The 27,833-nt window shown below is 47.9% G+C and overlaps 1 protein-coding gene and 1 long non-coding RNA gene across 2 annotated transcripts; both read left to right on the forward strand.

Annotated features, from left to right (window-relative positions):
- The first annotated feature begins 1,315 nt into the window (after positions 1 to 1,315).
- LOC149366990 (uncharacterized) lies at positions 1,316 to 8,801 on the forward strand. Its single transcript, XR_016286942.1, has 3 exons — positions 1,316 to 1,485; positions 4,661 to 4,808; positions 8,686 to 8,801. It is a non-coding gene; the product is annotated as an uncharacterized LOC149366990 (long non-coding RNA).
- A 1,628-nt stretch (positions 8,802 to 10,429) lies between these two features.
- LOC149366991 (uncharacterized) lies at positions 10,430 to 22,749 on the forward strand. The gene is made up of 4 exons (XM_089566286.1): positions 10,430 to 10,544; positions 12,775 to 12,948; positions 18,715 to 18,846; positions 22,458 to 22,749. Exons 1-4 carry the CDS (start codon positions 10,479 to 10,481, stop codon positions 22,617 to 22,619), a joined length of 534 nt encoding a protein of 177 aa, XP_089422412.1. The 5' UTR covers positions 10,430 to 10,478; the 3' UTR covers positions 22,620 to 22,749.
- The last annotated feature ends 5,084 nt before the right edge of the window (positions 22,750 to 27,833 follow it).

Below are 27,833 nucleotides of genomic sequence, written 5' to 3' on the forward strand. Positions count from 1 at the left end.
TTTCGCGCAGATGGCACGACGCTAGTCCGAGCTTACCCGAGCTTACCAGAGTAGCTCGTGTAAGCTCGGGTAGTAACTCGGGTTGCTAGGCAACGGCACAAGATGATACGTGCCGTTTTTGCCAATACGCTTGTGGTGTTAGCTTGTGGTTAAGAGTTTTGTTTAGCTCGTGCCGGCTCCCTGGCTGTCCTTGTTGCCATTTTGCGCTCTCATGTCTTTCACGAATACGCACCAACAAGCCCAGCTTCAAGTACTTCTTTCCCTGGCCGGCAGGACGCCGTCATGAGCTGTGAAACCCAGCGCCTGTACGAGGGTGGCGCCCTCTGGGTGTGTAGGCGACAGGCGGCAGCGCCGCGGCGCCATCTGTTGGAGCGCCGCTGAAGCGGTTGCTAGGCAACGGCGAATCAAGGTCGTCTGGTAGCCGCACCGCCACGAGCATACGCCACGAGCCGAGCTGGGCTCCAGTAGTGTTGCTTTCGCAACAAAAAGATGATAGCATTAGGTTGCTGCTGGTATAACATTTGCGAAGTTAGTATCAAGTGAACAGAAGCAGACGGCGCAGTCATTATAGACGACTAGCCGTGTTGTTGCAGCGCACACTTGGCAAGTGGTGACCTTGGAGGATCGATTGACGGCAGTTGAACGAAGGGCTCGTCAGAAGTCGAAAGCAATAAAGGAATAATGCAATGCTTACCAATAAATACTCCGGGTATTCGGCGCCTTCTTTGACTCTAAATTGCGATAACAGTGAAAAAGCCCGTATGCTGTGGCGCATGCAAAATCGGAAACAAAAAAAATGAGATCACTGCGGCGACCCGCATTGGAACAATGCGAAAGCAAAACGTCCGCAACTATATCGACGTCCGTGGCTATTCTGACGTCCATGTACTATATCGACGTCCGTGGCTATTTTGACGTCCACATACTGTATCGACGTCCGTGGCTATTCTGACGTCTAAGTCTTTTTTCGATTTTAATTAACTAATTACAATCATCATCCAAATTTTTCCCACAGCAATCTCTCACGCAATATCTAACACAATAAAAGTTTTGCACATTTATCTTTACTTTGATGACGTGACATAGCCGTGTAATGCCCTCGCATTAGAAGAGCCTGCGCATGCTCCGAAACGCAAGCCAGAAAGTTCTACACTGGCGTGCATAGGTCGCAGTCAACACAGGACGCAAAAAGACGTGTCTTGGCGCAAAACAGCGAAGTTTGTTTGTCGAAAAATTAGTTTTAAAACCTGCCGCATACGCTTGTTCCAGCGAGTCATAACCTAAATTTGGAGCCTTACGGCGCAGGTGACGAAGTAAACCCGGACGAGGAGAGCTCCGGAGGGGGCGGAGGCGGAGGAGGAGGCGGAGGCGGAGGAGGAGGAGGCGGAGGAGGAGGAGGAGGCGGCAGAGGAGGAGGCCGAAAAAACGACCCGGCAACTACGGAGGCTACCACGGAGGCTGCAACTTCGGCGCCAGAGCCGCCTAGTGAGTAGTTTTCCTTTCGCGCTACCGGTGCTCATTACAAAGGGGCAGCTTCTTTGACAGCACTTTAAATATGACCTCATAGCAGAGACCTGCACAAACGCGGGCCAAGGCTCGTGAGAAACAGCACAAGGTGTTGCATATTGTAACGATTTATGTACACGTGACGTCACTGATGACGAAAGCTAGAAAAGGTAGGAAAGCAAATGATCATTCAGAGGCGCCCGTTCCAGACTCGCCCCTAGCCATCCTTTTTCCTTCTAATCATTTATTCTGGACGAGCCACATGGTCCATGCTTTTCCAACTGATCGCGTAACCATCACATATTTGCGCTTTCGGGAGCGGAACTGACGTCATAAATTCTCGACGTGCTTCAGAACGCGACACCGTTCTCTCTCTCTTAGCCGGTACCGCTCCGCCAATGCAGCATTGCGCGGGGCTTGCGTATTAAAGTAGCTTGTGCGTCTACAAGGAACACTGTGACGTCATCCCTCAGAGCCCACGTCACCGGGAGCAGTGACCAATTGAGTGGCACGAAATGAAACGTCATAAGCACGGTCCCTACGCCGCCTTCAGCTTATTAAGCGTAGCCTTCAGCTTAACCGGCTAAGCCTGTCGCCAGACGCGATGATCGCCATTCAACCACTTCGAAAATACGGGAAACTCTGTCGACATGTGGTGATTAGAAGACAGAAAAGTTGTCGAAGCGCTCCCCGGCGAAAATATCAAGCACACGTCTGTGAAACCACATCAGAAAATAATTTGCACGATCGTGTTCAGGGATGGTGCCGTGGCCCGTAGGTCCGGTTTTCCAGTTATTGGGCATCCTTTAGCATCACTCAGAAAACGCAAGATCGACAGCAGGCGGCAGGGAAGCCTCGATCCACTGGCCAATGTCCTCTCGTTGAAAGCTCGGTCAGCCCAATCTTATAAAAATGGTTTGGTTTGGTTTATGGGTTTATGGACGTCCAAGATGTCCATGGAACCAGATTGTCTCTTGCCTTCAAGAGGTTTCAAACTGTGGTGACGCATAACGATCCCGAATGCAGGACCTTAAGTAAAGGCCTTGGATTTAAGGACTTTCAGGAAGGCTGCATCTTCGTCTCTCATTGCAGTCAAACAGCTGGTGTGCACGGTGGGCCATTCTGCCGCGGTGGCCACCGTGTACCCGCCCGATAAGTTCTGCGACTTTCTCTACTACTGCGACGTGGCCATCATCAATAACACGGTGGAAGCCGCCAGAGTGAACACCAGCTGGAAAGTCTTCCAAAATAAGTCGATGTCATACCAGCGCACGAAGCCTGGAATTTCCTTTCACTTCCGGTGAGTGGCGTCAGCTCTGGAACCCACTAGGATTCGCCTATGCCACGCAGCACAGCTCAACTGCATAGCTTGGACGTCCATAGGACGTCTAAGGCTTTATTGAAGTTTTTGTACGTGGAAGCGCGGGTGCTATCGACAGTAGGTGGCATTTGCCGTCGGCATGAAAAAAAAATGTGATCACAAAACTACCGGGGGCACTTAAGTCTGCTAACGTGCCATAGATGCGAAAGTATTGTGTAATACAGCTGTTTCCGTTGGTGGTTTGCGCGTTTGTGTAACTTAGTTCTCGTTGGTCACCAAACCGCACATCGTTCAGAGAACGAGAACTTTTATTTGTCCAACCGAAGGACTATCCCGCTTCTTGGGGGTTAGACCCCGGAGGCTGGGACAGTCGGCTTAGTTGCAGGCTGGTAGTTCTTGGACCCCCGCGGCATCTTCGGCCAGTCGAACAATTCCTTCTTAGGCTCTTAGGTCCGAGCTTCATTCGGAGCTTCCTGGGTTAATGCGCATGTGTGGAGAATTGGTCATCCTCTACTTAACATTCCTAGATCGCGGCGAGTCCTCGTACCACAACCAGCTCAGGGGCACAACGATTAAGCGATGCACCACTGCACTGGCAGGTGGCTGTTCCTGTCAGAGCTATCGGTAAGGATTCTGCGACTCATGCTGCTCTTCAAGAGCAATCTCTCATGCAACTGGTACGACGCTCCTCCAACCCGAGTTTACCCGAGTTACTACCCGAGCTCACGCGAACTCCCTCCCATTGGCTGCAGCTTCCACGCCGCTCCTCCGAACTTGCCCGAGTGATTGCCGAGTAACCGAGCTACCGAGTACCTCGGGTAATCTCGGGCGACTGTCTACCGGAAGTGGACAATTTCTATACAAATACAAGCTTTCTGTTAACGTCGCGCATGAGCCATGTAATGCTTACCCATGAAAAAAAAAACTTCAGGGGGCACTTTGACGATCTAAAAGTGCGGAAGAGGAAATCCTTTCCACGCAGCTTTGGCTGCTTACGAGACGACGGCCATAGGCACACACAAGGCGGCTAAGGGGCGGCTTGGATTGGCTAGTCATGACTAATTAGTCATGACCAATGACTAACTACCTATGATTGATGAATGACTGACTAGGCATAACCCTTAATAGTCATGACTGACTAGGCGTGACTGGTTAATGACTAGTTAGTCATGACTGATTAGTTGGTGACTAACTAGTTATAATCGGTTAATGACTAACTAGTCATAACCCGTAGCTAGCCTTGACTAACTAGGCGTGACTGGTTAATGACTAGCTAGTCTAATTAGTTGATGACTAACTAGTTATGATGGGTTAATGACTAGCTAGTCATGACTAGCTAGTAAATTACTAGTTAGTCACTAGTTATGAATTTCACTTCAGATGTAACGGACGGACGGACAGAGTCATGGCCGCGAGTGCGAGCCATTAAAGGCTTCTGCATAAAAACAGTCGAAATCGATGATAGCAACCACGCCCACAAGATCAGAGGTAGTGAGAGACGGGGACATAGCCGCTCGTGGGAGGCTGGCGTCCTTTTTTCCCGCCGCTTGTGCTGCGACGGACGTAAAAGTAGCAGAAGAAACGGGGAACTTCGTGTTAACACTTGCTTCATTGCACTGCCGGCAATACTAACCGAAATTGGCAAACAAAAGACCTGCACAACTACCATTTCTTCCGCTGTACCGGTAAGATACAGCTGTTACACCGGGTGTTTCACCTAAGACTCGAATTAATCATTGTTAAGGGGATCATTGAAGGTAAATCGAACTGTTTTCGGCAAAGTGTCGGATAGGATGTCTGATCGTCCCGTAATTCTCTTTCTGCGTTTTCCAGGTATATTACTGCGGACAAACTTACGCAAGCTAGTGGTGATCTGACCAAACTTGCCCAAAGCAACATAAAGAACTACGGCATCCTGAACATCCTCACGGTTTCATCGAAGCTGCAGCAAACGGTGGACAAATTGAAAGACGTATTTGAGGTGAGCACTGCAAAGGTCATGTGCCACCGCCCACCAGCGACCTCTCCGCCGTAACCCCCAGATGGCGCCTGCCCTTCCACCTCCACCCTTAAACCCTCATCCCCACACTGTCCACACACTCCAGAGACTCCACCCAACCCCCAACCACTACCATCCACCTTCACCCCCCAGCAAAATTTTGCCACGTATTTTAAGCCTCAGATTAAATAATTCAAGAGCACTGCAGTCTGCTGCATTAGAGAAATGCGAAAGGATTTGCGCTTGAGCGTCAGCAACTTTTTAAAGTCATCGCTGTCACGTGACACTTATCACGTGACCCTTGGATTACGTCGGCAACTTTTTTGCAAGTCATTGCTGTCACGCAACATTACTCACGTGACCCTTGGATTACATCGGCAACTTTTTTGCAAGTCATTGCTGTCACGCAACATTTCTCACGCGACCCTTGGATTACGTCGGCAACTTTTTTGCAAGTCATTGCTGTCACGCAACATTTCTCACGTGACCCTTGGATTACGTCGGCAACTTTTTTGCAAGTCATTGCTGTCACGCAACATTTCTCACGTGACCCTTGGATTACGTCGGCAACTTTTTTGCAAGTCACTGCTGTCAGTGACATTTATCACGTGACCCTTGGATTATGTCGGCAACATTCTTCTTCAAGACATCGCTCTCACTTGACACTTATCACGTGACCCTTGGATGACGTCAGCAATAATATGCATTGTGGGATTAGTTGGTTCATTCTCAGAATTATTTTTTGGGCACACAAAGACGACCCAATAAGACAAGGGAGACAGGACGGAGCGCCAACTTTAAACTGTTTTATTCAGGTAAAGTACATGATATTTACGCAAAAAAAAATGGATGATCATAGATGCCACGTGCAAACCAAAAACCCGGAAAAGGCACCAAGGAAGGGCACACGTGACACAATTTCCGGCACACATCAATGAGTGTGGAAAAAAATGAGAAGAATCAGAAAGAAAAAAACCACCAATGTGTGATGCAAGGCTCCAAGGCCCTAGCATCTTGTGCAGGAGCACTGACACGCTTGCGCGAGAACTGTCTGAGGCCTACCATATTAGGAAAGGCGGTAGCTCATGTGTTAACACACCATCTCTGACATTTTGTGGCAAAGATATTGCCTTCCTAGGTATTAGATAATAGATGAGTCACCTGTGCCCTTCCTTAGTGCTTTTTCCGGGTTTTTGGCTTGCACGTGGCATCTATGATTATCGATTTGTTTGGTTAAATATCATGTATTTTTCCTGAATAAAACAGTTGAAAGTTAGTGCTCCGTCCTGTCTCCCTTGTCTTATTGTATTGTCTTTGCGTGCGCAAAAAAGAATTCTGATGATGTCAGCAATTTTTTTTTGCAGGTCATCGATGTGTAACATCAGTAAACTTCCCCAACACACTTTACCGTCCTGCACAGCACAACCCGTTCACTTCGTGGCCCTCTAACAAGCTCGATCGAACGACCATTTGAGGCGTATGCGTTGAGCGCTCGAGCACCCAGAACACAGGGGGCCTGGGTTCGAACCCCAATGCCGGCGAAGTTCTTTCTTCCAATGGTCATTTCCGTGCGGACGCGCTCTGCCGATAGGTCCTGTGCCCGTAAATCATTATGAGACAAGAAATGCTTCCGCACTAAAATAACCATTACAGTTAAAGCATCGAAGTGATAATCGTTCAGGGAATCAAGGGCAAGTCCAACTGCTCACGTAGAAGTGTCGGAAAGTAGGTGAGCGATCGGTGCATTGGGGCAATGGCATTCGCAAGCATTGAAGTGCAGTCCGCAACCTTGTGTTACAATTTTTGTTTGCGCTTGTCGGTCATACATAGAGGAATTAGGTAGCGTGGACAACGACGACGTCAGAGAAATAGCCGAAAAAAGGAGCACTGGACACACCAAAAATTTATTGCGAGCAAAGAGCCTCATTTGTACCAGCTCTGACCCATGTGTCAGCAAGATGCAAGCATCCACAAGAACAAACTGACACTGGCCCTACTTGCTGTTGAAGTGCTTTGTGTTATGATGCACTCGAAGATAACCGTGCTTCAGATCCACTGGAGGATCGCGTCTCCCATCTTTAGCTTTCTATCCTCTATTCTTCATCATCATCATCATCAGCCTGACTACACCCACTGCAGGGCAAAGGCCTCTCCCATGTCTCTCCAATTAACCCTGTCCTTTGTCAGTTGCCGCCACTGTATCCCCGCAATCTTGTAAATCTCATCCGCCCATCTAACTTTCTGCCGTCCCCTGCTACGTTTGCTTTCTCTTGGAATCCACTCCGTTGCCCTTAAAGGGGCTGCGAAACACTGCTTGGGGGGATACCGGCTATACTTCAGGTGGGTTCTTTGTCACACAGATGCTGACTTAAAAAGAATTACAGGAATCGATGCACAGGAACGGGAGTTAATCAGTGAAGAAATTTCAAAATACAAGCAAAAAAAACGCTGCCCTCAACTCGATTTTGGCGGGGCTTCCCACTCCTATTTCGCTCTCCCAATGACGGCACCTGGCGCAACCAATCAAAACAGCCAGCCAGAGCACGTCGCGGAAGTTTGTACTCCATGGTTGCCTGCTCTCTGTGACTCGTTCTTGCTGAGACTGGCAGCGTCGTTTCCATGCCAGAGCGCCCCTGGTGGCGTATTTTTATTTTACTTGCTTTGCAGGGCATTTATCTAAGACAAACAAGTTGTTTTTGTTGATCTAATATAAAACGCCGACAGGTGACAAAATGTGTCTCTATTTATTCACACAATTTGCAGTATATTTACTGTTTGTCCGATCATCAAGCTAGTGCCAGGTGATGTCATATCCGCTGCTAAAAACCCGCCACTGTGTGGCGACACCATCAGAGCCATGAAGTTGTTTTTGGGAGGACATTAAACTATTAAAAAACGGAATATACGCGGTATTATCGACGCTAATAGCACCATTATAACTTACTGTATGCAATCAACAGGCATGCAAAACAGTTAACTAAGATTGTGTTTCTGGGCCCCTTTAAGGACCAGCGGTTATCTTGCCTTCGCATTACATGCCCTGCCCAAGCCCATTTCTTCCTCTTGATTTCAACTAAGATGTCATTAACCCGCGTTTGTTCCCTCACCCACTCCGCCCTCTTCCGATCTCTTAACGTTATACCTATCATTTTCCTTTCCATAGCTCGCTGCGTTGTTATATTCTTGTTTATGTTTATTCGCTCTTGTAGTGCGGGTAACAATCGCTCTGCCAATACTAATGTTTACTCGAAATGTACTTGTAGTGGCCCGAGCGCACTTCCTCTACATTGATTCTTTCGTATGCTGTCGCTGTCTCACATCCGGAGAGCGGCGAATGCGACCACAACCCTGGCGCTGCAATGAGTGAAAGTAGTTCAACAATTCCGCGGGTGCTGCGTGACAACAATGATTAGGAACGGAGACGACAAAGTCATTGATAACCAATATAATAAGCCTTTAAATGAACGAATAGATTCTCTTCCAAAGCGATTATATAAACTAGATGAAATGTACTAGAGGTTTTTGTTTTCCATCTCACACAAGGTTATTTTCACGACGCCCAAAGCTTTGGGCACATGTTATGGCATACGGGCTTTGAAAAGCACCTGCTAGGTGAAATGTAGAGAGGCTTAACTTCGCTCTCCTCTCAAGCCTTGCGTAAGCAAAAAATCCAAGGATCACCACGGGAGAACAAACATTGGGAAAGAGCGGTAATTGTGGCTAACTGTTCCAGCCGGCTTGAACAGGCGAACAACGAAAACCGGCAAATGTTTCCCCAGAAATGTCACATACCACAGATGATAATAATTCTCATCGCCTTCTCGTTGCGCGCGCTCTCTATATTTTAATTTGCGTGCAGGCCTTGAAAACTACGCAGAGCAACAACCCCGACCTGCAGACAATCATGGCCTTGGGAGTGTACGATTATGGCTCAAGTTTCGATACCTACAAGGAGATCGTCAAGACAGTGGTGGAGTAAGTTTGGCTCTGTCGCCATGGCGGCGTTGTCTAGGACGGAGCACTGTATGTACGGTCTTTGAGAAAAATAACCACGCTGCTCTGATCGCGGAAAAAACGCGCTGTTGGCGCAGGAGTGACACTGTGGTGTGCACGATAAATGTCAGTGCATGATAAAAGAATGTTAGGCAGGGTTTAACCGCGGTTATACCCCAAGGCCAAGCGATAGCAATTTGGCAGTGGCCCGTGAAAATTCGAAGCTCGTCATCGTGTTGGCACGCGCAATTATGGTTGGACATCGCTTCTGGTCCAAATCGGTCAAGGTCAAATTTCCAGGGTGGCCCGTGGCAAATTTTAGAAAAAGAGCCGGGCCAAATTGGGGGTTGCACCGTACTGACAATTGTCAAATTAGCCTGAACATAGAATTTAGTCCAATCCAAGAAAGTGAAAATTTGGGGTTGAGATGGGCTAAATTTGCAAACATTCAAGGCCGCATTTGGAGGTCATCATCGTGTGGCCCATAGCAAAATTAGCCTAGACATGGGCTTGGGCAGGGCACGTAATTCGAAGGCAATAAACCCATTGTCGTCAAGGGTAACGGACTGGGTACCAAGGGAAGGCAATCGTAGCAGGGGGCGGCAGAAAGTTACATGGGTGGATGATATAAGGAAGTTGTGGGAATAAGATGGCCGCAGCTGGCAAAGGACATCGTTAATTGGAGAGCTATGGGAGAGGCCGTTGTCATGCAGTGGACGTAGTCAGGCTGATGATGATGATGGTGATGATGTGCTTTTAGTTTCCGCATTGCTGATTACAAAATCTGCATGAAGCTTTCGAAAGCCTGGTCATGATCACTGAATTTAGGTGTGCAAGCCTTTAACATCTTCAGTTTGAACATATTAATAACCATAATTACGATAACTATAATTAGCTAAATCTTTCTTTGTCAGGAATTCCAAACCTAGCTCTCGTCCGCGTCCTTCATAGCCTGAGTCGCTTTTGGACGTTGAACCTCCATAAAACTGAAAAAAAACTTTTTCTCGCCTTGTCTGCTGAACCCAGACAGCGTCGTATGTGCCCGCCTTTCAGCACTGCATTCGTCTGTCCTCCTAAGCACACAAGCCTTGTTACATCCTGTATAATTACCATTGGATCCTCTTGCTACCACATTCCGCTATGTGTGCTGGTACCACCCAATTACGAAACTTTTAGCTAAGTAGAACGTGTTGTCGGGCTAGTTGGTTCAATATTCAGACATGGTGGTTGCCCGAAACACACACACACAAGACAGGGTACGGGACGAGCGCAATTGTCCCGTACCCTGTCCTGTGTGTGTGCGTGTTGTGTGCGTTTCGCGCGACTACCATGTCTGAAGCGTTTAGCTTTGTTCTGCGGTTCCCAACAAAGCCCTCTTAATTGACAGTTGTGGTTGTGGACATAAAACCCTATTCGGGAAACGCGCGCATCTACTTGCGCACAGTCGTTTAGCTTACTGTCATGATAACACAATTTCCTCATGTATCAGTGAGGTGTAAAACATGTGTCCACTAAAGACATACACTAGGCCCAGCAGGTTTCTGGTATGCCTTTGTAGTATCGCTATGTAAGCAAAAAAGCCGACCGGGTGCTTCCCGCCGTAGGACTTTTCAGGTGGACACCGTGATCGCCATCTCCTCGGTGGGTTCCATCCCCGATATGAAAGACTGCTCTGCCGTTGCCCCGATCGCCATAGAGCGTCAGGACGCCGCCTACCCGAAACTGGTACGTGGTAACAGCTTCCGTGCCTGCATATTTCCAGGAAGATTGCTCATCCGCCATGCATGGTTGGGATACACTGATTTCTTTTCTGAAGCGTGGCCAAACGTTACTGCAAGGAGTGCGCGGTTTTCTCGTCACTTGCGCCTACAAGTTTGGTACCGATCTCAAGAATGCACGTCAGTTATTTTCGCCATAATTGCGTGCACCACATCCTTTTCCCCCCGATTTCTCACTGAGCAGTGACTCACTTGTTTCATACAATCAAGGTGGTAGAAGTTTCTACAAGACATTTTGGAAAGCAGTTCATTGTCATTTCAGGACTCAAGCCCGCACGCTCCTCGATGTGTATCCGAGCATAGAGTTTCTTACTATTACCTAGAGGGAAAGCTGGCGGCGCTGCACTTCAGCCACCATGGACGCTCAAAGCATCATGGGCCGGTGAGCTATTTGGTGCGGGACAGTCGTATTTTTCTGGAGATCACGGAGTGTCACTACTGAGACGCTTCATTCCGAAAACGCTGTTCCTGTGTGCGCAGACGACTTTGGCGCGAACGCAGTGTGCAAAAGCCATAGTAGCGAAACCGCAACAGCACACTACGCCAAAAGCTCTCTTTTTCCGAAATGTCACTAAAAAAAAGTGTTAAGCAACCACATTTTTAAAACATATTTACTTTTAATAAAGCGCCCCTTAAGATAGAAATATTAGTTTCCGTAGTGTTCAATACTTCGCCAATAGGAGAGCAAGTCATCCCTTATTTTGGGCAGACTCTACAGTTATATGCTTTCAGCTCGTTTGTTGCAATCATTCGACAAGATATTGAATATTAGGGCAATCTTGATTATTCAACAGCGCTAATTTTTGCATTATTTTTTGCCTAAACGTTGCCGTTCTGCAGTCGGTAGCGCAACGGCCCGTGATGCTTAGAGCGCCCATGGTGACAAATATATATTTTTACTGCATTTTGCACCCTCTATACCTAGTCGGCAGGTGCAGGTGCAGAATCCACGCATAATAGCTCTCCGCATAGATTTCCCTCGTTAGAAAACGAAAAAAGCTCGCATGATCGTCGCTCAATATCATCTGCCGCTCGCGCCTATTTTCTCGTCGGCACTAAACTGTTTTGGCACAGCATTGTTGGATTTGACGCATGCGCATCTATTGTTAGCATTAGCATCAGCATTAGTTAAAATCGCGTTGGGACATAGCATGTTACATGGAATAATTCTGAAAAACAAAAGTGCTGTGGTTTATCGATGTCTTCCTCATAGGTGTTGCCGTAATGAATACTTCGCGCCATTTAGCTACCGGCCCTGTCACGATCACCACGCTGGCTTTCGCGACAGGCCGCAGCCCCGTTTACCATAGCGGAAGCTGCCGGTACTTGAGGTGCATAATCGCAGCTTTTGACCTTTTCCCGAAAGTGTACACCAGCCCAAATCTTTTAACTGGCGGGGTTTTTGCATCCCTAATTGCACCTTATAAAAGGCTGCTCTCAGCTAAACCGCTGGCATATTCATGCTCTGATTTGACGGTTGCGGGGGCATTTTGCGGTCAGGCCGGCCAGATTAGAAATAAATGCTTCCACGCATTGGAAGTATGTGCGTACCTAGCTTGTAGGAGATAAGCACTTATGGCGACCTCCAGTAAGCATTCATAGGCGGCAACCTCACATCAGAAGACATTCGTGATGGGTATACGCTCATGGAGCTCAGAGAAACTTGGCGAACCTTCCATTTTGAGAACTGCTGTTGGGTAGATTCCTGACAGAAACGTCCAAATTTAAGCACATAGCAATGCATTGAGGTATGCAGTTCCCGGTAATTACAAACTATGCATACCACACACATACGGTGAAGGCATTTTTGTTTTCGTGTGCTTACACAACTGTTTATAGGCATAGAGTCCAAGATTTAGCTACTGATGAATGACCAATTCTTGCAAGATGTTTACACGAAACTTCCTCGTTGCATTCACTACTTAACCTACGAACGACACTCTACTACCCATCGAAGCGTGTGTGTCCAGCGCCTAATTGTTGCACAGCGATTGGTGTACACGTATGCCACACTGATTCGATGCTGGAAACCAGGCGGATATAGAAGGTACTAAAGTGTGCAATAATGGCTTACTTTAAAAGGTATCCGAGCTTTGGGCAGCGGCAAAACCCACAAGCTTCGTTTCTTACCGCGCTGATCGATGCTGGAAACTAACAGGACAGGGCCAACTGCGCAGGAGGAGCATGCCACGCTGGTGAAAGACGACGCCGTCTACAGCAACCCGAAAGCGATCGTGGGCCTCTCCTACCAGATGGGAGCGCTTGCCTACGAGCTCCATGATGCACCCAGTGACGTAGCGCACATCCCTGACGCCAAGTGCGACGGAATGGGCGTGACCAGCCTGGATGTAGTAAGTCTCACTCGGCGAGCTTCCCGCACCTCCGCTGCGGGGCGCTGCTGAGGCCACTGACCAGGCAGTGGCCTACTCAAGAGGCAGTGCCGTAATCTGTGAAACTAGGTCAGGGCGTCTTAGAACGCGCAGCTACAAAAAAAAAAAAATTAACGAAGATGTTGACACATATGCAGTATGTGGTAGATCTGGGGAAACAATTGAAACACCTCATACTCAAATGTGGCGGTATCCATCCGGATGTCGATGCAGGCACAGTCACTCTTCCCGAGGCCCTAGGGTTTAAAGATAACAATGTTCATGTAAATGAATCTGCCGTGGAAATGAGCAAAAAGCGATTGGAGGATTCGTGGCTGAAAAGCAGAGAGGTGACATCAGGTTAGAAGTGTAGAAAACCGTAGTGAAAGAAGATGGCGAATCTTAATGAGAATTAACAACACAGTTCAACAATAACAAAGAATAAAAGCTGGGCATGATGGCAATTGCCACCACCCCGTTTAAAAGGGGGCGCTCCTATCCATCCATCCATCCATCCATCCTTCTATCCATCCATCCATCCATCCATCCATCCATTCATTCTTCCATCCATCCATCCATCCATCCATCCATCAATCCATCCATCCATATCCATCCATCCATTGATAAATCCATCCATCCATCCATCCATCCATATCTATTTATCCATTCATAAATCCATCCAGCCATATCCATCCATATCTATCCATATCCTTCCATATCCATCCATCCATTCATAAATCCATCCATCCATCTATTCATATCCATCCATCCATCCATTCATATCCATCCATCCATCCATTCATATCCATCCATCCATCCAGCCATATTCATCCATATCCATCCATCCATCTATTCATATCCATCCATCCATCCATTCATATCCATCCATCCATCCATTCATATCCATCCATCCATCCATCCAGCCATATTCATCCATATCCATCCATCCATTCATATCCATCCATCCATCCATCCATCCATACGTACGTACGTACGTACACACACACACACACACACACACACACACACACACACACACACACACACACACACACACATCCATCCATCCATCCATCCGTCCGTCCATCCATCCATCCATCCATCCATCCATCCATCCATCCATCCATCCATCCATCCATCCATCCATCCATCCATCCAGTGTTCATCCAGTGTTCATTCATTCATTCAGTATTCATTCAGCGCAGGGGTCGTCGTTCAAAAGCAAGGGTGTAAATCCAAGGAGTTAAAATTCTAGAGCGAAAGCGGTGGTCGTACTCACATGCACACCTCTCCACGTTCGTGCTAACCGTGGACTGTCAGCCGCTATGGTAACGCCTCTGATTAGCCAGCCGTTATTGTGCAGACGAAATACACCGATACGCCGATAATTTTTCATCATGCGATTCCAACCGGCGCTATGACGACCGCTATAGTACATTTCTACAACGTTCGTGAGATTATTATTGTAAGAAACAATAACAAATCCATTAAACTTGGAACGCTTGCTGAAGAAATTTTGGCTGGGCCATGAAGGCGCCGCAGAAGGTTATCGAAATTGTGCTTTTACCCCCTTGAGTACTGCACGAAGGGAAGGGTGTGCTAATTAGTCTATAGTATTGAGATACCACCAAGAATGCCGGCTTAAAAAGAGACCCAATTTAATTATCACTGCCTCTACGAACTTCCACTACTTGCACTCAAATTAGCTTTGTGCTAAGGTAAAACCTTCTTGAAAGCTTTCTGTATGTTCCATCCATATCACAGACCTGATTAGAGACAGGTGTTCAGCCAGAATGCCAGACGAGTACTCCATATGGCCGTCCGCATCACAGGGGCAAGATACCAAGAGGCGCTCCCATTATGGCTGCCACCACAGTTACGAGAAAAAGAGGGAGGGGGGGGGGGGGGTGCGCGGGTGTGCTGCAATCGCCTTCGTTCCAGAGTAAGTGTGCAGGGTGATGGGACTGCGCACTGAGGTACACGAGCGCTAAGAATAACGAGTTTATGCCAGAAGCATTCCTCGTAACGGCGGAGAAAACTTGAAGGAATGTTACCAGGCCCACGAGACTTTTTAAAGTCAAACTTCCAAGTTTTTTAAATACGTTCGAAAAATAAGAACACCTGACATTGAAGAAGTGTAGCCGCTTTGATTAGAGGCAAATTTGAATTTTTATCGGCCTTCACTGATTTAAAATAGGCATTAAATACGCCAATTTCTTTCGATCCCGTGACCACAGAGCCACTAACTACTAATGACACATTACGCTGTTTATTATCATTTATGCACCACCAGAGCTTTTCTTGTATTTCATTGAGAAAAACGCGTAGTGTAACAGTAAACAAGGAGACGTTAGCTTAATGCCAATTGGGCTCAAAAAATTGCCTGTTCGATATTATTCCTCGCGATTCAAGTTTCTTTCTGTATACGTTGGAGCGGCCCAGTTTCTGGACTTAGGCAAACCTCATTAAATATCTTGCGGCAACAATATTCTTTCGAGGTGTCCCCTGGTTACAGCCTCATTGTTACGATGTCTGATATTTTTTCAGTCTCTAGTTTAATCAGTTATTTATATATCCCATTGAATGCATAGTGGAGCCATAAACTGGCCGAAACATGTTGTGAAATTAGGACAGAAATGAAAACGTATTGCCTTGTAATAGTTGATAGAATAGGGTATATATAGGGAACCGCTGAATATAGGAAACCAAATTTCAAATTTCAGCATTGTTCCTGATATTGCGTGAAATGTTAACCATTATACTTACACGCTGAACTTTTATGTCTGCTCTTCGGAAACCAGAGAAGCAACGTGCTTGGGGATAAACTATTAATCTTCTACCAAAGCAGAAACTCCAGTTTCTTTGCGTGTTTTGAGCATGGTGTAAGATTTGCAGGTTGGGACGCAGTGGTCTGCGCTGTTGGCACATCAACTCCCCTCCCTAGCAGCGCCCAATACTGGAGAGGGATGGCTTCACTCTGGCCCTTTGAAGGACCAGTTTGGCCAAATACATTTGGAATATTGGGCCGGTTACATGTCGTAGAAATGACTCTTCGCCAAATGGCCCATTTTCGCTTGTTATTTAAACCCGTTAAACAGCTGAGAATCAGCTCCCTAATGGAAAAGCAGGAACTGTTGCCGGAATGTGTTTGTCACTCGTTGTTGGCTCGCTCGTTAGTCGCCGCTCCTAGCGTCCGCCGGAGTGCGCCCGGTTTAGGGCCTTCAGTCGAGATTAGACGTAAATCAGAGAGCTGTTGGAAGGTTAGCACTAGGTGCCCACGGCAAAACCACAAACGAGGCAGTACAAGGGGATATGGGCTGGGCATTGTTCGAAGCACGGGAAGCTAAGGTCGAAATTTCCGGAGCCCTCCACTACGGCGTCTCTCATAGCCTTAGTCGCTTTGGGACGTTAAACCCCATAAACCAACCAAAATACTACATGAAGAACGTCTGAGGAAATTGGACGATGACAGGTGGGTAGCTAAGGTATTTAAATACTTATACAGAAAGAGCGTTGACTCACAGTGGCGGAAAAGAACTCGAAAACTAACCAGTAAGTATGCCGGACAGAAGGACGGAGAAAGAAAGAGCATTAAACGAAGGGTAAAAAACGTGTAAGATAAAAATTGGATTAATTAATTGGAAAAGAAGCATAGTGTAGAACTATATCGATAATGGAAAAGGCGTCAGGAAAGAATCTTTCTATGATAACTCAAGAGGCAGTGCCCTACTTTTTGAAGCTAGATCAGGGTGTCTTAGAACGCGCAGCTGCAAAAAAAAAAATTTAAAGAAGATGATGACACTTGTGCTGTGTGTGGTAGATCTGTGGAAACAATTGAACATCTCATACTCAAATCTGATGGCATCCATCCGGATGTCTATGCAGGCACAGTCACTATTCCTGCGGCCCTATGGTTTAAAGAAAACAATGGTCATGTAAATAAATCTGCAGTGGAAGTCAGCAAAAGGCAATTGGAGGATTGGTGGCTGAAAAGCAGAGAGGTGACATAAGGTTAGAAGTCTAGGAAACCGTAGTAAAAGAAGATGGCGAATTTTAATGAGAATTTACAACACAGTTGAATAAAAATGAAGAGAGAAAAGCTGAGCATGGTTGCAATCGCCACTACCCCGTTTCAAAGGGGGCGCTGCTATCCATCCATCCATTACCATCATTCCACACACGCACACAAACTAAGGATCACCGCACGTGCAATCCGTGGTTGCACTGAACGTTGGCTGCCTGGCCAAACTCCAAGGAGTGCCACGCGATAGCGTCCCCTTTCTACACCGAGACAATGAATGTATATTTTTCTTTTTGCCGGTGAAGTTTCACCGCTCTGCCGTTAGAACACGCTCTAATCACTTGCTCGATTTGGAGGCGCGTGAGTGGTGCAGTCTTTGTAAAAAAATATACAGCCCCAGGGGTTTGCTTCTAAACCATGAAGCGGGCCTCTTTCGCATGTTTGATAATCCTAAGCTAGAAAGGGTTCAGTACGCAAGTTTATTCCGCTTTAGTGAGATTGCGGTCCCTGTGTGCGGAAGAGGAACCGCGCTGCGGGGCTCAGAAGTAGACCCCTTGGGCTGTCTACTTTTGACAAAGACTGTACATTATCCGGGCGTTGGCATCCAGCGTGTTCTTCGTGTTATGGCCCCATCTAAATAGCTTACGCCGTGATTTTCAAGAACCGCGTATATATTCGTAGCTTTGTCTATTACGCTTTTGAAATTAGTTAAGCTATATGTCACTTGATATATAGAATAAATGATCAATGCTACTTAAAGCATAGATATCGTGAATAAAGACACTCAAAAATATGCTTTAACAAGAGCTGTTGTCGGGCTTGTGGCTACACGGCTTATGTAGACACTCAAAAATGAATAGCGTAATCCATCCTAGCTACTGAAGCATGGATAGTGGCGTGGAGTATAGATAGCCTGGAGATAGTGCGCATAGATAGCGAACAATTGTAGTCATGTGTGGATACTGAGAAAGAATGTTTCAGCGCATCATCACTTGATAATTAGCCAACTTCATGAAGTCATTCCGCTTACCACATTCCAGAAAGAACCCGCAGATGATGCAATGACATTTATCCCTAATAAAATTACTAGAAGTCGACTCCAGTTAAAGTGTGGCCCGGTCTACAAAGCCCTGTAGTTTAATCACGGACAATGCCTTTCACATGCAGAGTCCGCAGTCTGTAGAGAGAGGAGGTTTTTAAATTCGAATCCGCGATATTTGGCTTAGCAATGCTCGCAGCTTGCAGCCCAGTACAGAGAATAAAAGATCTCGCTTTCAAAAAATATCAAGGCGGCAGCTGACATTCATTATATGCCCCATATTAGACACCTTTAGCATACCATGTACCGTGTTACCGTTACCGGAGTGCCGGGGGCCCGCCTACCGCCGGTGAGCACGCGCTGATTGGTCCCGATGCTGCAGGCGCGTGCGCGCGTAGCTGCCGGGTACTTGGCGCCATCTGGCGACGTCAAGGAGATTTGCGCGTGCGCATTGGCTGCGCGCAGTCTCCCGCTACTCTGGTATCGGTAACGGTAACACTGTACACGGTATGCTAAAGGTGCCCAATAACTCAGCTGCTCACCGTTAACGGCTGCAACGATGGCCCTTGAGGAACCTTTGGCCACTCTTTAGAAATCGTGTGCCGTTCATGGCCGCAGACTGTCCAAGATGAGCAGAGACCACACACGGGGCTTACGTCGGCGGCAATGTTTTTTACCTCTATTCCAGATATGCGAAAAGGGACAGCCTCAGCCCATAGACAGCTCTGCAGCCAAGAAAGCACACGGGGTCACCGGATTCCTTTCAGACGACAAAAAGGTCGCCTACTTAACGGAAGTCATCGGGACCTTCACCTCCATGGTCAGTGCAGCTGCAGTCTGTCACACCATAACGCAAACAGAAAAAGGAGCAAAAAGGGAGTGAGCTGTCTTCAAGCGTACTCTCTTCTATAAAAGGGAATTACTCCCTTTTGTAGCGAGAGCGTGAGCTACACTGGCCGAGGCTGAGCATTTTCGCGTGGCTCCTGGAGAGCCGTGCTGCAAATCCGCGAGGTGCAAGTGACGTCACTACGCACAGCTGTCGTGCCTCGCCGCGCACGCTCGCCTTCCTTTCCTTAAAATAATCGGAGTGTAAAACGTTGAAAACGCCAACGCCAATGAACTCAATGAACACCGACGGGCTATGGCTTCAGCGCCGCGTTTCTGGCACAACCTTCTCAATGATTGCAGCCCACATCTCTATCTCATCACCCTACGTACCTATAAGCACAATTCAGGCGTCCACTGACACAGGGAGCCATTATGCGCACTTCCTTTCTTTAAAATGATCGGAGTGGAAAACGTTGTCAACGCCAATGAACACAATGAACGCCGACGGGCTATGGCTTCAGCGCCGCGTTTCTGGCACAACCTTCTCAATGATTGCAGCCCACATCTCTCTCTCATCACCCTACGTACCTATAAGCACGATTCAGGCGTCCACTGACACAGGTAGCCATTATGCGCACTTCCTTTCTTTAAAATGATCGGAGTGGAAAATGTTGTTAACGCCAATGAACACAATGAACGCCGACGGGCTATGGCTTCAGCGCCGCGTTTCTGGCACAACGTTGTCAATGCCACGCATGCAACGCCCACCTGTCACTACCGCCAGTTTGCTGAAAGCACAGTTGAGGTCTCCACTGTTCCAAGAGGGCAGTTATGCGCCTTCCCTCCGGTTCAGGCGTTCACCGAGATGTGTACACCTCGCCCGCACCTCACGCTAAGTATATCCTGGCATAGCAGAGCTAAGCCACAGCCAATCCCATGGCATCACATCAGGCAATGCGAATCTCTCAAGGTCAAAGGGCAAACGTCATGGGCAACGTGGATGCCGGCCAGACCATACCATTCCGGCATATCTAAGCTGCACGCAGCAATACAGAGTCATTGTTAGTCTTCGGAGTGTGTGCTTGGTTTGACCTTCGTCGGGCTTCAAGGTCAAACGCGCGAAGCCAGGTAAATTCTGAGTTGTAGCTCGAGTATCAGAGCTTTCGCTCTACAATCAGGCGTTCTGTTATGGTCTAAAAACAGGTTTACTTGACCGGAAGGATATGTCAGAGCTACCTTGGTCTCACAAGCCCCAATGGTGGCTGTGTTTGAAACAGCCACCTGGTGGAGCGGTGGCGCATCACTTAACAGTTGCACCACTGCGCCAGAAGTGGTGCGAGGGCTTCCTGTGATATATGGATCTTTTGCACAGAGTCACTATTGCCGCATATATGGGCATGTAGGCAGAACCTTGACGACATAGAAGACATACTTGTACGGGAGGAATCTCTATTACTATCGCTCAGCATTATGTGGGGGTGAAAGAAAGAACGCTCTTCGTTTCTGCAAACTGATACGCAGAGAAACCCAGGTTGCTGAAGAGACCCATTAACGATATCACGTCATAGCCTTGAGACTTAACTGAAGTGTCCCCACAAGTTTTCCCTCAATTTTTTAATTAAGGTACTCCCGGGACCCGCCAAGGGTCTTGACAGAACTGAGGAGTGCTACCTTAAACGGCTCCAAATCGGGCCTTTCATACATCCCGCCGTACTAAAACACATGGACCCGACATTCACGGGCAGGTGCGAATTCTGCGGGCAGTATGCTGGCCGGACCACATGATGTGGTCCTGCCAGTACAATGCACATATAGCCGTTATTAGTCAGCCAACTAAGGAGGGCAGGGAGGCGGCCCTGTCCAGCTCGGACCTGGAGGCCCAGCAGGCCTGGTCCACAGAGCAGGAGCAGCTGCGGCGACCAATGGCGTGCCGGAATAGGGACTGCCACCCACCTCAACAACCATCCCCACCTCCCATTCCCAATTCAGTACAGTGTTGCAATAAGCGTTTTCTCCTTCTCCTGGAAGAATTAATAATAATTTGTCTCGAGCCGACCTAATTTCCCTGAGTTAGAATACCTGTCCTGCTGTTTTCGCTTGTTCGCCGCGAAGGCTGAAAAGAATACAAAAAAAATGTTAACCTGCCGTAGCCACCTCTGAAAAGACGCTGCTGTGTCCGACGGCTTGGACCGTGCTGTGACAACGAAGTGGTAGAAATCAATAAGAGGTGGATAGCGGTGGTAGCGAAAATGACGAGGATTTGGTGGTGGTGGTGAAAACCGAAGGGACAGGAGGGACAGGAGATGCTTGGGTCAGCCCGTAAGGGACCGATCCTTACAAACACTAGGTGGAGGTCCCTAGTTTGGGACCCCAGTGGCGGTAGCCGCCGCTCGGGCGCGCCCGACTAAGGCTTGTTGGGCCTGTAGGTCATGGCAGCCGAGCAGGGTCGCCTCCCAGTCCTCCTGGGTTGGGTTGGGAATGGAGGGAATGGCCGGGTTGGAAGGGCAGGCCCATACCATGTGATAGGTGTCCGAAGACACGGCACTACAGTGCGGGCAGTTGCCGCTAAAGGAGGGGTCGAAATGTTATAGGGCTGCCGGGCACAGCAATGTATTGGTGAAGAGGCGGAGAAGGAGCCGCTCATCCGCCTTCTTGAGGCCTTTACATGGGCTAGGGTAAAGGCGATGGCTATCTTGATGGTAGGTTGTGATATCTTTGAACGCATAGACGGGCTGTTTTCTCCTCCCCACCTGATCAGGAACCCGATTTTAACCCGGTCTACACGAGGATTTGAGACTTAAGGTAAACAAGGAAAAACTAAATGTCAACCTCTTAAGTGTGGCTTGAGCTCCAATACCCTGCCACATTAATCTAAAATATTCACCTCAGAGCGTGTGGGACTGTGCCGGTGTTGCATATTGGGTGATTGTATACCCAGAAGCAAATGTCTCGTTTTGCGACAGTCTGTCAAAAAAAAAAAAAACTGGCGGTTTAGCATTGCTAGCACGAGATATTGTGCGAAAGCAAAGTTTTTCACAGGTGGACACCACCGCCACGTGGCTGAAGGCGTGATTGAGGTGTCTACTGACCCAGTGGTCTGTGCTCCAGTGGCGAGTTTCTGCCGCAACGTTTTCCACGCCAACGCATGCAGTGCACATCTCTCTCTCACTTCCGCACCATAGCTCAAAGCGTGTTAATTTGATAGTAGTATAGCCGCTGCGTTGGCTCAGTGGTTATGGTGCTCGGCTGCTGACCCGAAAGACGCGGGTTCGATCCCGGCCGCGGCAGTTGAATTTCGATGGAGGCGAAATTTTAGAGGCCCGTGTACTGTGCGATGTCAGTGCACGTTAATGAACCAGACAAAATTTATTGACGACATGAGTGCTTGTGTTCTTGTGTCTTCGTGGGCGCGTGGGTATGTGCTGGGATGACATGATGGGCTTGCCTTTGACCGCAGTCGCTGAAGTTTGCGGGGATACGGTGGCCGCAGCTTGCAAAGGACAGGGTTAATTAGAGAGACATGGGAGAGGTTTTTGTACTGCAGTGGGCGTAGTCAGGCTGATGATGATGATGATGATGACCTGTTCGCACACTTCCATGCAGCTCACCGACCTGGAAGGCAGGAACATCAAATTTCGAGACCGAACTGCATGGCTGGTGTTTGATGTTCACCTGGATGACCATCTCAACAAATGTGTGAACAAGACTAAGGTGTTGGAAGGCATCTGTAAGGGCTTCAAGGGCGCGTCCAGCAACGAGTGCTGAGCGTCGTCGGGCTTCCACCAACGGCAGTCGCGTGTTCACCGAAGGCGTACTGAAGAAAGTCCCCCTCACCACTTTCCTGCCCCGAAATTAAAAAAAAAGACCAGACGCTGAGGCAGCGTATGATCAAGCATTAGCTGTAAGTTTTGTTTTTGTTTTGCACGAACCATTTTGATACCAACGCATACAGCGTAAGAAGACAAATCGTTTGACGCCGCTTCGAATGACCTACGTCAAGCAGTTTCGCCGCAATGGACGTCTGAAGATCCGAGCAATTATGGTTTGGAGACCAATGGTTCTCGGTACGAATCCCTATAATACTCTAAGCTTTGATTCGACTAGTAATTGTATGCCCCATAACACGCTAAATCGTTTGATATGACTCCGAATATTCTAGGCCAATTCGGTGGTTCACATTCTGTCTACCAATGGTACCCCTCAGTAGTCCAATTCGGCTCATTGCACTTTGGTGCTATTTATAACTATACATTGTTGCTATGCAACTGTCTGGGTCACATGGTATGGTACCATAGAGTGGTGCCACTTGGTTGCCATGTGGGTACCACGTGGCATCTCGCGGGATACCACCCGTTTAGATGCTACGGTGGCCGTGTGGTCACGTGGTATGTATACACTGCTGCCGTGTGACGAATGCCATTGCGGCGGCCGCCATTTTGAGACAATGGCTCGGATTTTAGGATAACGAGACCTTGAGTAACGGAAGTAGTAGAGCTAGCGCTACGAAAACACTGGGTGGTATAGACACCGGACCGCGGTGGTCTGATCGTGTGGAGTGGTGAGGACAAGTTGCACCTAGAGAAAACGAGCTATCCCGTATTGCTAGCAATGAGCTTACACTGTCGAGTTAGTAGGAGCTCACGTGAGCCCCACTACCCTCAAGACAATTGCCATCATTTTTATCGTCATATTCGCCACTAACACACAGAAGAGCAATCTGTCAGCACACAGTACCAAGCACTCATCATGTCAAAGAGGATATATTCGCATGACTCTGCGCAAACGTTGTTAGTCATGACCGCGTTCCATGCGATGCAAATTTGGCCGCGTATACGTTCACACCAATTGACTCTGACAGCCTAAGAAAATTAACCGGCCAAACATTCCATATGCCCTCGATAACTTTGGATCTTCGAAGCTATGCAACACGCGGTGGGGTGGGCATCTCCCGTTCGCGCCGACTTTACTACCAGTCGCCGGCTTCCCAAATTCGCACACTACCCAAGAAAAGCAGCTCGTTTGCTCTAACAGCGCTGAGGACAAAGTGAGACGTGCTAAGCCTTTTACCATTATCCGCTGTTATCACTGGTACATCGACCAGTTCGTGGTGAACACATTGTTATCGGGAACAAGTGTTTCCTGGACGACCGAGGACCAACCGACCCATATAACCAGAGTCTTTCAGTAGCATTCTGGTCATTAAGCTTCCGCGTAAGGCTATGTCAAAGCTTTGTGAGCTGACTGAAGTGGCCGCGCCGCGGTGCTAGCGGCAGTCATGCAAGGCGCCTGTCATTGGCAGTGTTGTGATGCCCCGGCACCGTTACAAACTTCTTGATCTCATCCGCCCGCCTATTTTTCTGCCGTCCCCTGCTACGTTTGCTTTCTCTTGGAATCCAATCTGTTACCCTTAAGGACCAGCGGTTATCCTGCCTTCGCATTACATGCCCTGCCCAAGCCCATTTCTTCCTCTTGATTTCTACTAAGATGTCATTAACCCGCGTTTGTTCCCTCACCCACTCCGCCCTCTTCCGATCTCTTAACCTTACACCTATCGTTTTTCTTTCCATAGATCGCTGCGTTGTCCTTAACTTACGCTCAACCCTTTTCGCTAGCCTCCACGTTTCTGCCCCATAGGTGTGTACCGGTAACATTTTAAAAGCACACCTCATTAAACAACAACAGAGTGAGTTGTTCAAAAAGTGTAGGATCACGCGTACACCCTTACGCACTTTTGCACCCGAAGAAGCTGAAACTCCTTTGCAGCCCGGCACCCTTGAAGGGCGAACGGTGCATTAGCGGTGCTATTGCCCTCTGCGCACTCTTGGTCGAAAAGTAAACAAGGGTGTGGAAGTGGTGCCGTCATATTTACGCCTTTAAGGGTGTAGATTTTAAAAACAATGTGTACGTAGTAGGGTAGTGGCAGCGTTGCATAAATGGATAATGCAGATTAATCCGCGTTTGTTCCCTCCCCCAATCCGCAAGCGGGCAAAGTGGGTGAGGGAGCAAACGCGAATTAATGACATCCTAGTCGAAATCAAGAGGAAGAAATGGGCTTGGGCATGGCATGTAATGCGAAGGCAAGGTAGCCGCTGATCCTTAAGGGTAACAGAGTGGATTCCAAGAGAAGGCAAGCGTAGCAGGGGCTGGCAGAGAGTTAGGTGGACGGAGGAGATTAAAAAGTTTGCGGGGATACGGTGGCCACAGCGGACAAAGGGCAGGGTTAGAGAGACATGGGAGGGGCTTTTGACCTGCAGTGCGCGCAGTCACGCTGATGATGATGATGACTGCGTAAACAGCGATTTCACCTCTGTCAAGTGTAATGTTGTGAAGAACAACTGTGCGACAATGCTAACACTCGAAAAGAGCACACCTATAGCTGTCACTTTCTCACGATGGCAGAAGATAGATGAGTGGTGACTTTTTTTTTATAACTTAACGTTTGGAAACACGCTGTGGAGCGGAAATAAATAATTCACTGTCATATGGCGCATGCGTGCGTGTTTTATTAACTTAGTATGTTTCGAACACCCGTGCGCTGCGAGGATTATTATCTCTAATCATATAAAATTTCATACTCTCGAAACTTCTCGAAAGCGCATGTATTTGGGAGCGATGTAACTATAATGTGATGACATCAAAAGGTCACGTGACTCAGTTGTCCCATCTGACACATTGGCAAAGTACTCAGGTTGCTTCTCTGGTGAAATTTTTCCAGCGCCACGACCATCCCCACCTCCCGTTCCCAATTCAGTACAGGGCTGAAATAAATGTTTTCTCCTCCTCATCCTCCTACCCGAGGGGCACTGAATATCTCTTGGATGTCCTGCGGACATCCTGAACGTCCGTAGGATGTCCAGGGGAGTTTCAATGCCCATCGGGCTATAGATTCTTCGCTCATGCCCAACTACGCTGACGACGGCGCCTGCTTTTCAGCGACACGGAACCCTTAACCCTGTCCTTAAAGGTTGCGGTGGCCAAAGTACCAAAATGTCGAGTTTTTGTGCGTGCTCTATTAACATTCAAAATATGCCAGCCATTGAGAAGGCTTATGCAATCAGGCAAAGTATTCCCAGATTGTCGGCGGAACGAAGTGGAAAGACACCAAGGTGGACGTTATTGTGCATGTGAACAGGATTTCCATGCAAACCGGATCCTCTTCACTCCGTGATTTTGGTTGATTTTATCGTTGGAAATGTTCCTAAGGTATCAAGTTCAACCACTTCTTCATCCTGGCTGCACGCATTAGCGAAATAAAATGGAATATTTCTCGGTGCAACGACCAGTTTTTTAAATGTTGGTTGCTTCATGGGGAAAGGAGTCCACGCCGCTTCTCATAGCGCACGGTATCAAATCGCACCTTCCTGCAAGCACGACGTTGTTCCCGTTCGTGTCCGCATGTGGGGACGTTGGCGATGTTTCGCCACAGCTACATGCCGCAACAAATGGAAAGTGGGAGGTTTGGAATCGGAGATTTTAATTTTAGAAGCCATCTTCGTCGTATCTGCGCACGAGATGGCTCTGAAGAGTGTTCAATCTACATTTTTCTTTATTACCAGTATCTCTCACCTTTCTTCACGCTCTTTCCTTTATCACGCTACAGTAATAGTGACAGATTTGGTGTAAGTCGACAGGTCCGTGCGCATTACGTTCTTCATGTGGCCACTGACAACACAAACACGCACGCACGCTCACAGCAATAGGAATCCTCGTCGATCCTGTAACACTTTAAAGGACTTTAGTCAGAAGAGAGCATTGGAAATCACAAATCACGATATGAATGGTGTGCATCTGCTTAGGGCACGTAGTCCCTGCAAGTTCGGATCACATTTAAGAGCAAGATAGCCAGGTGACTAAGAATCCACGAGAGTTCATTTGACACGTTCTCTTAGGCCACATATTGCAGCCTACCCGTAGAGTTCAAGTGAAAAGATAGGTGTCAGCTTTATCCTTGTAGTCCTCACTTAAAGTCAACAGCTTAAAAGCAAACTAAATTAGATACAAAATAGCGAGCAGTACAAAGGAAGGTGATTGATATAATGTTAACAGGGAGGATTTCAATAGAATGGCACAGGGAATAAAGGCGAGTAGGTTTTCTATCTTGAATTAGAAAAATTGTACACTGGCCGGTCGCCCAAGTGGAGGTAGCGGATGCTGTAATAGGGTATAGACCTCCCTCACCTCGCGACGTCACGGAGATGCGGTGGCGCTGATGTCAGTAGCGACTTTCGCGTGGTAGGCAGAACAGGTTCCGCCTGGCCGTGCCTACCGCAGCTGCTGCAGCTACCGGCGGCTGCATATCGTGGCTGCGCACTGCAGAAGCAGCATGTACTGACCAGCTGCGTCACTGTTGGATCCGCGTAGTATCATAAAACGAAAAATTAGATTAGCTTTAATAGGTTTCTCGGAAATAAATGCCGCATTAGGAAATGAGCCGCGGTAGTAAAAGCGCGAAGTCTGGGTGTAGACCGGCGCTGCCAGTCAACGTACTTCATAGCACGGAAATTGCCGCGCTCATTCACCTGAACAACCGCATGGTATGCTTAAAATTGCGCAAGGAAAAGAAAAAGCATGTATGTAGCTGCGAACGTTTTATCACCCTGAGCTGGTGTGCACGGGCGCCGGCAGTGTCACTCTCCACCGAGGAGTGCGTTATTTTGTTGATAGCACAGCATGTTATAACGTGTGCAGAAGTTATACGAACGTGTAATGACGCATTTTAGGGCATTTAATATATGCTTCAATATATTTCTTAACATGAACGACATAATTATTTGATTGTAGTAGAAAAGTCAGGTAAGTTGTGACAATCTTGCGCGGTTGCGTTGGCATGCTTCGAACAGCGTACTTTCATTGCATCCCGCATGTGTCATAAGCTTCTTCATGAAGTAGTACATGATCGCGAAGGCTGTTTGGAAAGAAGCAACCGCAGGCGGGCTACAAACAGAGGCACGTAGCGAGATTGACAGCGGATGAGGCAAT

This window comes from Amblyomma mixtum, chromosome 1 (genome assembly GCF_055824585.1).
Source record: "Amblyomma mixtum isolate Tamu chromosome 1, ASM5582458v1, whole genome shotgun sequence".
Lineage (NCBI taxonomy): Eukaryota > Metazoa > Arthropoda > Arachnida > Ixodida > Ixodidae > Amblyomma > Amblyomma mixtum.

Excerpts from the sequence above, each read along its gene's own strand:
- LOC149366991 (XM_089566286.1), top strand. The coding sequence starts at position 10,479 with ATGAAAGACTGCTCTGCCGTTGCCCCGATCGCCATAGAGCGTCAGGAC. Across the intron at positions 12,949-18,714 it reads GCGTGACCAGCCTGGATGTA|ATATGCGAAAAGGGACAGCC; the intron begins GTAAGTCTCACT and ends CCTCTATTCCAG. Across the intron at positions 18,847-22,457 it reads TCGGGACCTTCACCTCCATG|CTCACCGACCTGGAAGGCAG; the intron begins GTCAGTGCAGCT and ends ACTTCCATGCAG.